Source organism: Phalacrocorax carbo, chromosome 1 (genome assembly GCF_963921805.1).
Source record: "Phalacrocorax carbo chromosome 1, bPhaCar2.1, whole genome shotgun sequence".
Lineage (NCBI taxonomy): Eukaryota > Metazoa > Chordata > Aves > Suliformes > Phalacrocoracidae > Phalacrocorax > Phalacrocorax carbo.
The window spans coordinates 81862014-81875189 of record NC_087513.1 but is presented as its reverse complement, the minus strand read 5'-3'; the positions used below and the strand labels follow the sequence as shown (position 1 = coordinate 81875189).

At 37.8% G+C, this 13176-nt stretch overlaps 1 protein-coding gene across 1 annotated transcript in view; it reads right to left on the bottom strand.

Annotated features, from left to right (window-relative positions):
* The window catches only part of VWF (von Willebrand factor), a 140722-nt gene that overhangs the window by 2474 nt on the left and 125072 nt on the right, over positions 1–13176 (bottom strand). Inside the window, exons 47-50 of the mRNA XM_009513179.2 lie at positions 9325–9441; positions 6722–6820; positions 6002–6130; positions 4276–4315 (exon numbers count right to left, since the gene is read on the bottom strand). Coding sequence (XP_009511474.2) covers positions 4276–4315; positions 6002–6130; positions 6722–6820; positions 9325–9441 — 385 coding nt within the window. The remainder of the gene's footprint in view (positions 1–4275; positions 4316–6001; positions 6131–6721; positions 6821–9324; positions 9442–13176) is intronic.

Sequence of the window (13176 nt, the reverse complement as noted above, 5' to 3'; positions counted from 1 at the left end):
GAAATTCCGCTGGAGAGCAGGGTTTCCTTCATGTTTCTTTTCAATTAACTGCTTTGTTTCAAAGTCACCTTGCCACCTAATATCTGCCTTTTGCCTGTTGGCTTCTGTTTTAGGTAACTCTCCTTTCAAAGATGACACACACGATAACCCATATAACCTAATGAGAGAAACAGAACACCCTGACCTGGATATTCCTGAGGCTGTTATAGGACAGAGATCCTATTGTCTTGGGATGATGCCCTTCAGTATTAGTCAATGGGAGCAGCTCTCCAGATCATGGCATTATGATGACATCACAAGCTGGGTCACTGCTTTCAGGACTGTGTGGGACTCCTTATGCAATGCTAGGGGAGAACATCCTGGGATTCCACATGACTGACTTATCATGGGATTCTTAGGCAGGGAAACAAAAGTGGGGAAAGAGAGGGATTAAGGTAGTTTGGTGAGGAACAAGCGTGGGAAAATGGATTGATAAAGGCATAAAGGGGGCTGGTTGCATGTTACACAGCTGCTGATCCATAGTTTTGTCTGACCTTGCCCTACATTTGATCACTGCAGTCTGTCCTGTCTTCTTATTAAACTCTATTTCTAGCTGCTGTTCTGGGGGATGGACTCTCTCTTCTGTGCGGATGTGTGTGTATGGAGGTGTAAGTGCCAGCAACTGGAATTAGACCACAGGTCATATGGCCTATAAATCTAGGTTAGCAGGGATGCAGGGCCACTTACTGGACAGACTGAGTGCCTAAGACCACTAAGGACTTTCATCCTGATCAGCCAGAGGGGAGATCAAGATGAGAATGGGGGTGCTGTTTGTGTTTGCCAGAGTAGTGAGTGCTCCTCTGCATGTACATAAATAATGTGTGTGCATGTTGTACACATGTGTTTGCGTGTGTGCCTATTGGGCTACATGCTTAGCCTCACTGTTGCCTGGACCTGGATCTGTGGCAGCCTCTCCTCTATCAGGCTCCTAGATTTGGCAACTCCTAACAGTCCTTGCATGTGCAGTGGATTTTGCAGAAAACTAACATGGCAAAAGGAAGCCTAGAGGGAAAAAAAATGAAATCAGAAAATGAATTCTGTGAAAGTCTAACTTTGGGTCAATGGAAACTTTTACTGAAGACAGTGGAAGTCATGAAATACACTGATACTTGTTTTCCAATACTTTTTGCTCTTAGTGTTAGGTAAATTCTCCCTGGGTTTTTTTCCATCTAAGAAGAAATCCACACAAGAGGCAGTAGGTCTGGATATGTTATGCATGGAGAGTGCAAGCTCAGGGAATCTGCTGATCTGTCTTTGTGAAGTGAGGTTGGTTTGCTATGATCTGTTAACTGCAGTAGCTGACAGGTACTCTGCTCTTCCACTTTTGAAGGGAACCTCACCATTGACATGCTCAAATACAGACTAATCTAGAATATTTTGTTCTGAACACTCTTGTCTGGTTTGGTCCACATCTAAAGTCTTCTGAAAGAGCTCATGCTTTTTTAAATGGATATGTTATACACTTCAAACAGTAATTCTTTGTAGTGTTAATATAGTGCTATGCTTCTGTGTAAAGAGACTCCTACTTTTACTCATTTCTAGCTAACCAACAGAATTTCTATATTTACCAGAATACTGGACTATTTTTTATGTACTACACAACAGCATTTCAGAGAGCTGAAGGAACTCAGCTGGCCAACTGCACAACTAAATACATACATACATTGAAGAGAAATGTATCCTTCCTAGCAGCAAACATAGCTTTCAATACCTTTTCTATGGGAATGTTAGTATCACATTGGCTGTGTGCCTTGCAAAGGCTTTACATTTCATTAAAAAAAAAAAAAAAAGCTTGAAAAATGTTTCTGGCTCTAGGGCTGGAGCTGCCAATTCTCTTGTAATGATTTCATCACTCCATTTGATAAAACTTGTCCACCTGGAAGGAACACACAATTGTATCTGCACATCTGAAAAGCCCAAACAAAATAATTGTCATCAGACTCAACACAGCTTCATCACCCTTTTGATCCTGACTTACTGACTTGTTCTCAAGTTACTTTACTACTCTCATTTACTTTTTTTGTAGACTGTGCCTCCTTTGCAGAGTCAAACGCTTGTAACTTAACAAGATATATGCAACGGAGATCAACAGGGAAAAGAGGTAAGAAGCCAACATTCAACTTCTTTGTTAAGTAGGAAAATAAGGAATGTCCTTTGCAAATAATCAAGTCCTTTGTTAGTACCACAAAAGTCTAATGAGAAAATAAGCCTGTTCGCTTACATACTTTTACATACTTAAAACCTGAAACAATGTCCTCAGACACACTAACAAACTCCAGTTGCCGAGGTATAACATCGAGAAGGAAACTGGCTTCTTAAACAACCTTTGCTCAAAGCCACAGAGGACTCTACTGAACCAAAGGCATCACCCTGAACTGTGCTTTGAACTTGAGATAACAAGTTCTTTGCCCAATTCTTTATGGTACTGTGGTGTCTGAAAAACAAACTCTCTCAAGACCTGGGAAGGCATTGTAACCTATGTCTAAGTCTCTGTGTCCATAAGAAACTGATCATTCTCTTATCTGACTTCTAAGAATAATGAAATTATTCTGGTTTTACAGTAGCTTTGCCAAGCCTTGGCGTTCCCTGTACAGTACTTATCAAACTGTATGGTGCTACTGAGTTCCCTGGTGGAAAGATGTAAATAAGAGGAGATAGAAAGAGAGTTTGGTATCTAGAAGTATCTGTTTGATTGAAAGCTATGTGTTAACCACTATCCTTCAGTTGATAACCTCTGGTTAGCTGGCTGGATGCTGTATGTTGGCTTTTTTCCTTATGAAGGGCCCAAAATAGAGAAGTGACCAGTTATAGGACTGCGCTGTAACACAGGACTTTTCAGTTTTGAGCTATATCCAAGCAAACATCCATGGGAATAAGGATCTGAAGGCTGATAAAATGTTTTTGGCACAAAATATTTCACTTAAATCAGTTTGCTTTTGCTGCTACAAGGAGGTATCACTTTAAATGACTATAACTGTTAAATAAATATATGTACTGAGCTGTGCTCAGTTGGAACTGGGTTTCTCATCTCCTCAATTGCAGTGATAGGCATTCTCGATTAGTAAAGCCTTCCCACCACCCTGTCTTTTAATCATAAAATCTGGGTTATTTAATAAACCGTTTTAAGTATTCCTTATTCTTACTTAAAGCCTGGTAGATTAACGCTCTCAACTAAATTACCTGTTTGAGGCATTTAAAGACAGCCTATCTCAGTAGCTTTCTGACTTCTGTTTCTCAAGACGGAAGTCAGTGATTATACGGGCAGGCAATGGCTGCAAACTCTCTAGGGGTTAACATCCTTCATCAGGGGTATTATTATAGCAGGTACTGTGCCAGCGTGGTGACGGGCTGCTATGCTGGCCATCTTTTATTTATCAGCATATGCATAGATTAAAAAATAAATTAAAAAAAAAAAAACGAACACAGGCAAAATGTTTATATTCTGACCTTAAAAGAGAATATCAATCTTTTGTTACTTTGTATTTTATTTTATTTTGAGCTACGATATTACTATTTTTTTACTTACAGAGGAGACATCTGAGAAGTTGTCTGTTCACAAAACCATCAGAGATTCATTTTAGAAATGAGAACCCAACCCTGCAATCCTTCCTCATGTAAGCAAACACTTCCTACACCCACAGCCTGACTGACATTTGGATTATCCACACAATGATGCATGAAATTAAGAGTTGCAGGACTGACTCCTAAACTGCTGAATTTAAGATGCAGTCAGGGTGTTCAGTAGGAATGCACCTTTGACAAGCATTTCCCCTACCATTTTGGGGGTATTACATTATTGAAAACCAATAAAAATTACATCACTGCCACCAGGGTTTTATTGTTAAATTAATTTTAAGTTGATTGATCACTCATGAAGTGGTTGCCTCATATATTCAGCATCAGGTTATGTGACTTTCCAACCTGTGTGTGCAACACTGTTTTCCTGTTATCTTTAGAAGAACAATAAAACAAAACATTCATAATTAAGATAATCATAAAACATGGAGAGTATCTATTTCTTTCTAAGCACTTGTGAATACTGTCAAAACACGTGTTCTAGTGGGCAAAACATGACAGCAGTATCCCAGCCAGAGGATGGACTTGTCTGATGGTTTATTTTAACCATGTTGCTTAGCTCTGTTTCATTAAACTGCATCTTATGCAAAACATAGCTCCTTACCCAGTAGCTTACACTCTCTGCAATTTTCATACAAGACTTTTGGCTTATTTACTTACATGTGTCACAGCAGGTATTGCCAACTTTTGCAATTCTGCCCTAAAAAAAAAAAAAAAGAAAACTTCTATTTTGCACAAGTAATACACATTGGTTCTGCTGGAAGAATACAAAGGGATGTTTAAAATAAAGTATTAGGCAAGGAAATTGTATTCCTGTATTGTACAAAAATATAAATCTACATTAGTAATCATCTCTTTATCCATTTTAAGGTTTTGAACTTGTGATTGTATTTGTTGATAGTTGATTGGAAACAATTTACTTTGTTAGTAAGTTCAACACCTGAAAATATTGCTTTCACCTTATATCAGGAGCTTTCTAAAGTAAAGACAATGAATACGAAGAAATTTCTGGGAACCTGAGTGATAAAACCAATAGCATTCAAGTCTTATGTCTGTTTAAGAAAGGAAGTTAAACAGTGTCTTTTGATTATTTTAGCAATCTAGATGAAAGCATTCCTTTTCCACAACAGCTGATAACGTACAGACACATCATCATAAAATATCACATTTGTCAATTAAGTAAGTTTTAACAGCCAAATTTTTTCTTTTTCTTGTTTCATTCCTACCAGGTAGAAAATAATTCTCAGAAATATGTGTATGGTGGAAAACTACTGAAAACTCTTAGTGAAAGGAAAAATGGGGAAATATTTATGTTGCAGGGTGACACCATTGTTCCACTAAACACCTGAATTTACATGCAAAAGTTTGGAGGCTTTTTCAGTAAAAAACCTGAACTTTCTGTCTGTAACTAGATGAAACCCACTAACTGTATAGCTGAAATAGTTCATTCATTTGGATGAGAGAATAAAGGTGGTTTGGGAAGTTCTGGTTAAAAAGTAAATTATTCTTCATTGATTTTTCAATGAAGACCTTTAGAATATGATAATAAACTGAAGCCTCTAATATAATCCTGCATTTTTCTAAATCCTTGTTTGTATAACAAAACTGTGCGCGCTAGTGATTTCACAAAGCGAGAAATGCATTGTAGAAGCTGTATTCTTCCTGCATTATATCAAATCCTCCATTTGCTAGATGTGTGTGTAGAGAGATGTTTGGGCACAAGCTTTTCTTAAAGGGTTTCCTGCTTCCCGTCATGCCCAAGAAAATGGGGACAGGTGGATATAAACCGCTGTGTGTTGCTAGATGAGCAAAAGCAGTACCCCATGTCCTACATCCCAACCTGCACTCTGTTCCTCAGTCTATGGCAAAACTCAAAGCACAGGAAAGATGTTGGGTGGCAGTTTTATTACACCGTTACACCAAATATCCGCAAGTGTGGAAGTTTGAGCAATTCATAAAGCATTGTGAAAATTCCTTTCCCTAATCTCATACGAAGGTAGAGAAAAAATGTCTTAGCATTTCACATGCATATTCATAGGAAAAAAGGAGGTGATGTGACTGTTTTATCAGTTTCCTTAATTATCCACACAGTTTTGCTCTGAATAACAACCTGAAAACATTATTAGAACAACCATTTTCTTATGTTTACTGCTTCATATGGAACAGAATTAACACAAGCTCAGTATCTCCCCTGCACTATAGTCCCACATAAAACCAGCATATATTTTAAAATAAAGAAAACGTATATTTTTCTGAATTTCAAAGAAAATTCAAATTCAGTTTAGCCAAGGTGCTGACACACATGTTTATGATACACATAAGGTGTATCATAAATATGACAGTGTCTATTAGGAAACCTGGAAACAGGACTCATTTCACTACTTACTCCTTCAGCCAAACATCTTCTGGAATCAAATGGAGGACAGATAGTGATTCTCCTTTCCCAGATAAATTCCCCTTTCTCATTTATGTTACAGGAGTGATTATCACAGCCATCCTGAAGTGATTCATTTGGCTGTAAAGATTTAAAGGCTGTTAGCTTTACACAGGAACAACACAGGACAGTAAGTTTTCAGGATAGTATACAACCTGACTATTCCTTTACTGATATTTCAATTAATGTACCACAGTGGTGAAGTTTATAAAACATGGAAATCTTTAGTAAACAGCATTGTTTATCAACTAAGTCATCATGCTCTATTTACTTCCATAGCCATGTTGATTCTGGCTGAGTTAGGAGCTGCTTTAAAACAAAAAAAAAACAAACATAAAACCGCACCCCGCCACCCCCCACCCTCAGAATCATAAAATAATTTAGGTTGGAAAAGACCTTTAAGTTCATCAAGTCCAAACCTACATCTAACACTGCCAAGTCCACCACTAAACCATGTCCCTAAAGTGCCACATCTACACAACTTTTAAATACCTCCAGGGCAGGTGACACAACCACTTCCCTGGGCAGCCTTTTCCAATGCTTGACAACCCTTTTGGTGAAGAAATCTTTCCTAATATCCAATCTAAAAAATGCACTTTCCTTGGGTTCACCAGAAGTCTGTGCTACATTCACATTTACTCATAAATAAAAGAAAAAGTGCTTAAAATTTACCTGAAGGTATTTAAGCCTTCCATCTCTCAGCCTGATGGCACATGAAGTTTGCACACATTTTCCACAGCAAGAGCCAGGGATTTCCTGCCTTCTGGTATTCTAGAAGGTAAAGGATATTTTTCTGGGTTTATTTTGTTTTAAGCATGCTTCCTACACTTATCTGTAGAGGGTTTTTTAAAAAAAAAAATCAGTGGGCAAAATGATAGTCAGAAAAATGCTTTTCTAAACAGTAGTACTAGGCAGGCTTAATCTAATTTGCATACTTTTTTTGTTGTTGTTTTTATAAAGTCTGGCATTAATCCTTATACCGATTAATTGTACAATAGGGAGAGAAGTTTATTTCCAAGTACAAAACCTCCTGTGTCCACTAAATTCAATATACTTTGACTGTAACAGTTGCAATGTCACATCCACTAAATAACAAATGATAGTAAGAGAGGGTGAGAAACTTATTAAAATGTTGTGAGTGACACAGAGTTCGCATTTGTGGTGTGCAGGAGCTTCTCTGTAAAGCTAATGAATACTATGCAGTGCAACTTGGAAAAGTAGTTCGAAGAACTTACTTAAACTAGGAGAAAAGGGCAAGATAACCAGTAAAGCAGCAGGCGGGGAAAGGGGAGAATAAGGTTAAGGTGGAAAATTTGGACTATAGAAAGAAACAGAAAATGGCCTCATAAAACAATTAAGTAAAAAAAACATCAGAGAGGGTGTGATATAATAAAATGAAGAAGGAGAGGGAAAAAAAGAAAAGAGGAATAATGGAGCCCCACAAATGGCACAGGAAAGAAAAAACGGTGCCAGGGAAAGGAGCATGGGAGAAAAAGAAGTACTAGATGGAGAGGAAGAAAGGTATAGAGTGGATAACGAGGAAAAAAAATAAAAAACAAGCCAGAAAGGAACTGAGTTAACACATGAAGTGTCCCACAGTAATGTCTCCAGCTGCTGCACATAACCAACAGCTGCTTATGATGAGCTGAACATTTTTAAGACAACAAACACTCTCTGGTTGAGTGAAGGCATGCATGTTATCCATATGTTTTTTATAGAAAAAGAATTTGGGGCGGGTGGGGGGGTTACTATTAAATCATTGGAAGAAAACAGTTCATTGTTATTTAGGTGAACTTGCTCTACTAGCAAAAATGTAAGCACCTAAAGTAGGTCATAAAATGACCGAAAAAAAATTACCCTGATGAGCAGAATATGCTGCAGTTGGCTGCACTTCAGTTACCACTGCATTTACTTTCACAGCTTCAGCATCCAGTAGAAAGCAGGTGCTTCTGATAATGTATATACTCTTAACCCATGATTTTATCCATCATGAAGGAATTGCTTTTAATCTTGATATATCATGAAATCAATGACTCTGAGACAGGAAGGACCCCAAGTATGTGTGTGAATCCCACTGGCCCTAGGGGCATGAAGACATTCTGTATCTTATTTGATATTCTTTTCCCCGCAGGCTCCACAGATTCATTATAAGGGCTACAAAGGTATACATACACCTAGACCTGCAACCTCCCTTGGGTAGCTGCACATCTCCTAAACACAAGTTCATAGTGCTTAATAAGCCCAACTGGAAATTACCCTTTCTTCAGGTTTTTTTTGTTTAGTCTGTACTTTTGGGTCAAGCGGGGGAAAGGAGCTGTTTGGGAATTGTGTGGGTGGTGAAAGAAGCAGGAGAGGAATGTTTCCCCATTTTTTTTTTTAACCATGTATTTTATTGATTCCTCTACCTTTAATTTCCACAACTGGCTCCTTGCATTGAAAACCAAGAATTGATGTTTCTGTATTTTTGTGTGGGAACACATATATGCACACGTGTCTGGCCATGGATTCACTCTAGTGTGTCTGGGTTTTTTTCATTGATCTGCCAGGTTATATTTTGTGGAAGTGAGGAAGATGCTCAGCACTGAGCTTGGCCATTTATTTATTTTATTTTCAGAAGCCTGTGTCTGTAATCATACCTCACAGGAGGGGTGATATTAGTGTCCAGAACCACACAAAGTGTTCCAGACTCTCCCTTTTGTCACAGGCTACATCCATACCAGCAAATAAAGGGGGTCAAATGCCAGTTTTCTGGCCCTGCAGGTAAGTGGAACACGTTTGTATGCCTAAACTGCATTCTCCCCCCAGAACAAGCTGGCCTTGGTTTGTCCTAACCACTGACGTGTGCCTGGCCATTATTTGGAAGATTGCTAGTCAGAACAGGCCAGCTGGGACACTTGTGACAATTTGTCACGATAAGTGGTTGCATGACATAATTTGAGCCTGCAGTCTTGCTCCATTTAGTTTATTTAGTTCCCAATGATATGCCAAACCTTATAATGCCCTGAAGGTAAGTAGTCTGAAAAAACATGCAAAAAAATATGCCTGTGGGCCTGAGTACTACGAAAAGCTACCTTTTTCTATACTGTGGATTTAGATCATATATGGTATATTTGATCTCATTCAGTGAAAGAAGAACACAGGGCCACGACTTCTCAGAAAAACTTGGAGAAAGGCAACAGGTCCCAGAGTTGTACAGTACTGGTGTTTACAATGAAGAACATGACCTTCTCATCAGACAGATTCTCAACCAGAACATCCAGACTACTTGCACTTACTGTTGGGCATGGTTCACAGCTTAATTTTGTACATGTCAGAGTATATCTTCGAGAAGTTGTTGACTGGAGGGAGCAGAGACATGTTGTGCATTGATCCATCATCAGATGTCTCCATGGCTGAAACATTAGAAGCAGTTTGCAAGTCAGTGACTATTCAGCAAAACTCAAATAAATGACCAATTTTATCTAGGTTAAATCTCCTTCATCAAATCTTGCACTGCAATTCATTGGAAAAGAAAAGAGAAAACTGATGCCCCCACTTTCCACAGGCCGAAATTTTTGCATCTATGATTCCACAACAAGCACCATAGCATGAGGCTATTTTTCAAGTAAGCCCTATAGAATTGCTTAATCTATGAAATGGCAATGACATTTCTTGCTTCGTTGCTTACAAAGCTAGCAAGCAAGAAAGGAATCCTTGAAAGTAACGAGGAAGGTTTTGTCATGAACTATCCTGACTACGTGTTAGGTGTTCGCTACCAGTCCATTTTTCCCTAGTGTAGCAAATTGGTTTGTCAACAAGTTTTATTCTTCAGCCATTGCAACCCACAGATCATGAGCAGAAATTACCTGTTACTCTTCTTGTAATAAACTGCTTAGAATCTCTAGAGACCTATAAGCTTAGAATTGAGAAAGGAGAAAGAAAAAAAAAACCACACCCCAACAAAAACAGAAACTGAATTATTACTGAGTGAAGAACTGGACTTGTCCATAGTTACTAGCAAATCAGTGGCTGAGCCAGCACTCAGTTCAAATTCCCTGAGCTCTTCCCCAGCACCTTGTTAGCTGGATCCCACCATCTTTTCAAAGCAAACAAAAAGAGCATTTAAAATGTATAGAGGAAAATGCCAAACTATTAAATGGGAAACAAAAGGATGTGGAGTTAATACTTGGGTTCCTAGCACTGAAAGGAATTGTAAATACAAAGTCTTCCTGCTTTCCAAACGTGCAGCCTTTCATTTCAATCTCAAAATATTAAACTACTATGGCTGAACGGACAAAATGGGAGGACCTTTTTGAAGATTTTCACAAAGAATTTCTAAAACCTAACAAACAAATAGACACTCAATATCACTAGATCATAAAAGCTTTGAGTAGTGCTTCAAATGTCAACAGAATTTTGCTGTTGACTTCATTTGGAACAGCAATTTCCCATGCTACATACTATACATATCTTCAGATTCCTTTTTGTCTTGTTCCACGCTGGTAAACACTCATGGAACAAAAGAAGCACAACAAAGCATCTGGCCAGAGTAACAGTGTAAAGGTAACAGGTTTGTGGGTAGCTCAGGGCCAATACTCTGACATACACACTGAAGGATGTCTGATTAAAGAATTTTAATTATGTTCTTACGGTGCACCCCAGCACAACAGAGGCCCTGAGGGCTCAGTGGCTTTCTATAAAGCACCAGCAATAGCAATGACTTGTTTCTTGTTATGTGGAGGTCTATAAAAAAAGATCCTCCACAAACAACATGATGGGGTCATAATACCAATGGGGAGATCCCTGTCTTTTAACAACTCAGCCTGAGACCTTGACACAGACTACTTCAGCTTTCTTGGTTTAACCTTTTATAGTGAATATCAGGTCATTAATCTGGAGGGTTAAAAGACCTCAGTGCATGCAGTCATGAAGACACTCATAACCTTTTCCTACGGGAGAGTGATGGGTAGCAGATGTCATATGAAACAGTAGACTTCTTGTTTACTCTCAACACTGGAAAGCATTCGGACACCACGGGGATAGTTCCAGTACAGACTACAAGGCCTCACAAGGGCATTCAATCCACTGACACTAGTATTGCTCTACTGGTTAGTAGCTCCATACACATGCATGTGCATGTACACACAAAATCTCAGAGATGTCCTCGTCATGGTGACCTGATTCAACATATATATTTGGTTTGGTTTTGTTTACTATCATAATTGTACTTAATTCAGGCCTTCTAAAAGTACATGTTTATCACAGAATGCCTCAGTATGCATCAGTAGCTCTAGGCTTTCACATGAGGAGGAAAGCATCTGTAAGACCACAACTGATATAATGATATCCTCATTAGATCTCCTAATAATGCTACTATATCAAGTAAATACAAAAGAGAGATAAAATTGAGTTTATACTAAATTCACAGTTACAGACAGGAGCATAGGGCTTACTAGAGACATGTTGAAACAAAGTCCTCACACACAAGTGCCTTGAACTTTTAGGGAAAGGTCCTACCTTGATCCAAACTTTGCATCACAGCTTAGTTCTGTGATATTTATTAAATGTATTTAGGGATCAGCAGGCAAATGGCTTTAACAGTGGCTTTCTGTGAACAAACACAGCTTAACATGACAGAAATGAGTGAAATAATGGATTGATACATCTTTTTCCCTTTATATAATACACCTATCGTGTTTTCTTGGCTAACTTAGAATGAAATGCCAACATCTGTTTAACCCAGTGTTAGTCAGTGCAACCAAAATAACCTGCATGAAGCCCAAATCTGCTCAGACCTCCTTCAAAAATGCCACTCGGAAAAAGCCTGGGAAAACAGATGAGTGATACAGATAATCCTTTTGGTAAACACAGCCACCTGCTTGGAAGTCTGCAGTTGAAGCCCACAGCATTGTTAAGAACAGCAGAGTGAATGCAATACACCAAATTACTGGAATATAATATTGGTAACCAGATACAAGACAAAAATGTAAAGGGATTAAGGACACAGTCAGTTAACAGAACTGCAGTAAAAGTCTCAAAACTTGGAACTATTTGGTGAATGAGTTAATGGAACAAAGTTTTCCCTTGATATAAAATGAAATTTGAAACCTATTCATAAAGGACCCAGAATAAAGGTTTTGAAATCCAGGAAGTATAAACTTCTGTGGACACCACATCTTCCTTCCTGACCAGAACTCTGGAACAGTCAGTGAAGTAGAAAATAGTGTAAGACAAAGCTGTAGTAACACCAGCTGCTCAAAAGCTTTCAGACTTACAGCTAATTAGCTTACAATAAGTCATTAAATGAAGCTAGTTTAATTGATAAGAAAATTTCATTAAAGACAAGTTCTAATATAAGCTCTAATTATTTCTTTTTTTTAATCAAAATGGCCACTTTGTTTAGTAATCTTCCAAGATTATATCTCAACTTGGATTTCACACCCTCCATCCTGAGAAAATATTTTGGTAGCTGCATTGTTGAATGCTAACTTCATGCTAACTTGTTGCTTGACACTTGCAACAGCAAGAGCACAGAAGTAACATAACAGCTGGGGCCTACCTACACCCTCTTGCAGAGTGTTTGATGAAAATGACCAATTGTCAGGAAGAATAACATATTTTAAAAGCTGTATTAAGAAAAAAAAAAAAGAAAGAAAAAATTAAATAAAACTTTTATATATAGCCAGAGAGCAAATAAGAATAAGTCAAAACATAGTTTTGTGTCAGGTGAAAGACATTATTAATTCATTCCAAACTGGGAAAATTTTTTTAAGATAGGAATTTTTTTCAGTATTATAGAACCTGAAATATTTTAAGTCTTCAAAATACATATACTTCTGATTTTGCCTTTAACAAGATATTTTGTTTCAAAGTTTTCTTATGGTTTATTTTAAATTATTTTAAAATATTTTAAAACACTTGCAAATAGAACAAAGACTTTACTTGACAGATCAGATAAACATTTTGTTGGAAGAGAAAAAAATTAGTTGTTCACATAGTTGTTCATGGAAGAACAGCATGCAACTGGAAAGACAGCTTCTTTTTGCAACAAAGTGTGTAAATATATATATATTTGCATATCTTATATAACAAAAGGTGGCTGAAGCTAGCAATTACTATGCTTCATGACATTCTCTACAAGTATGGTC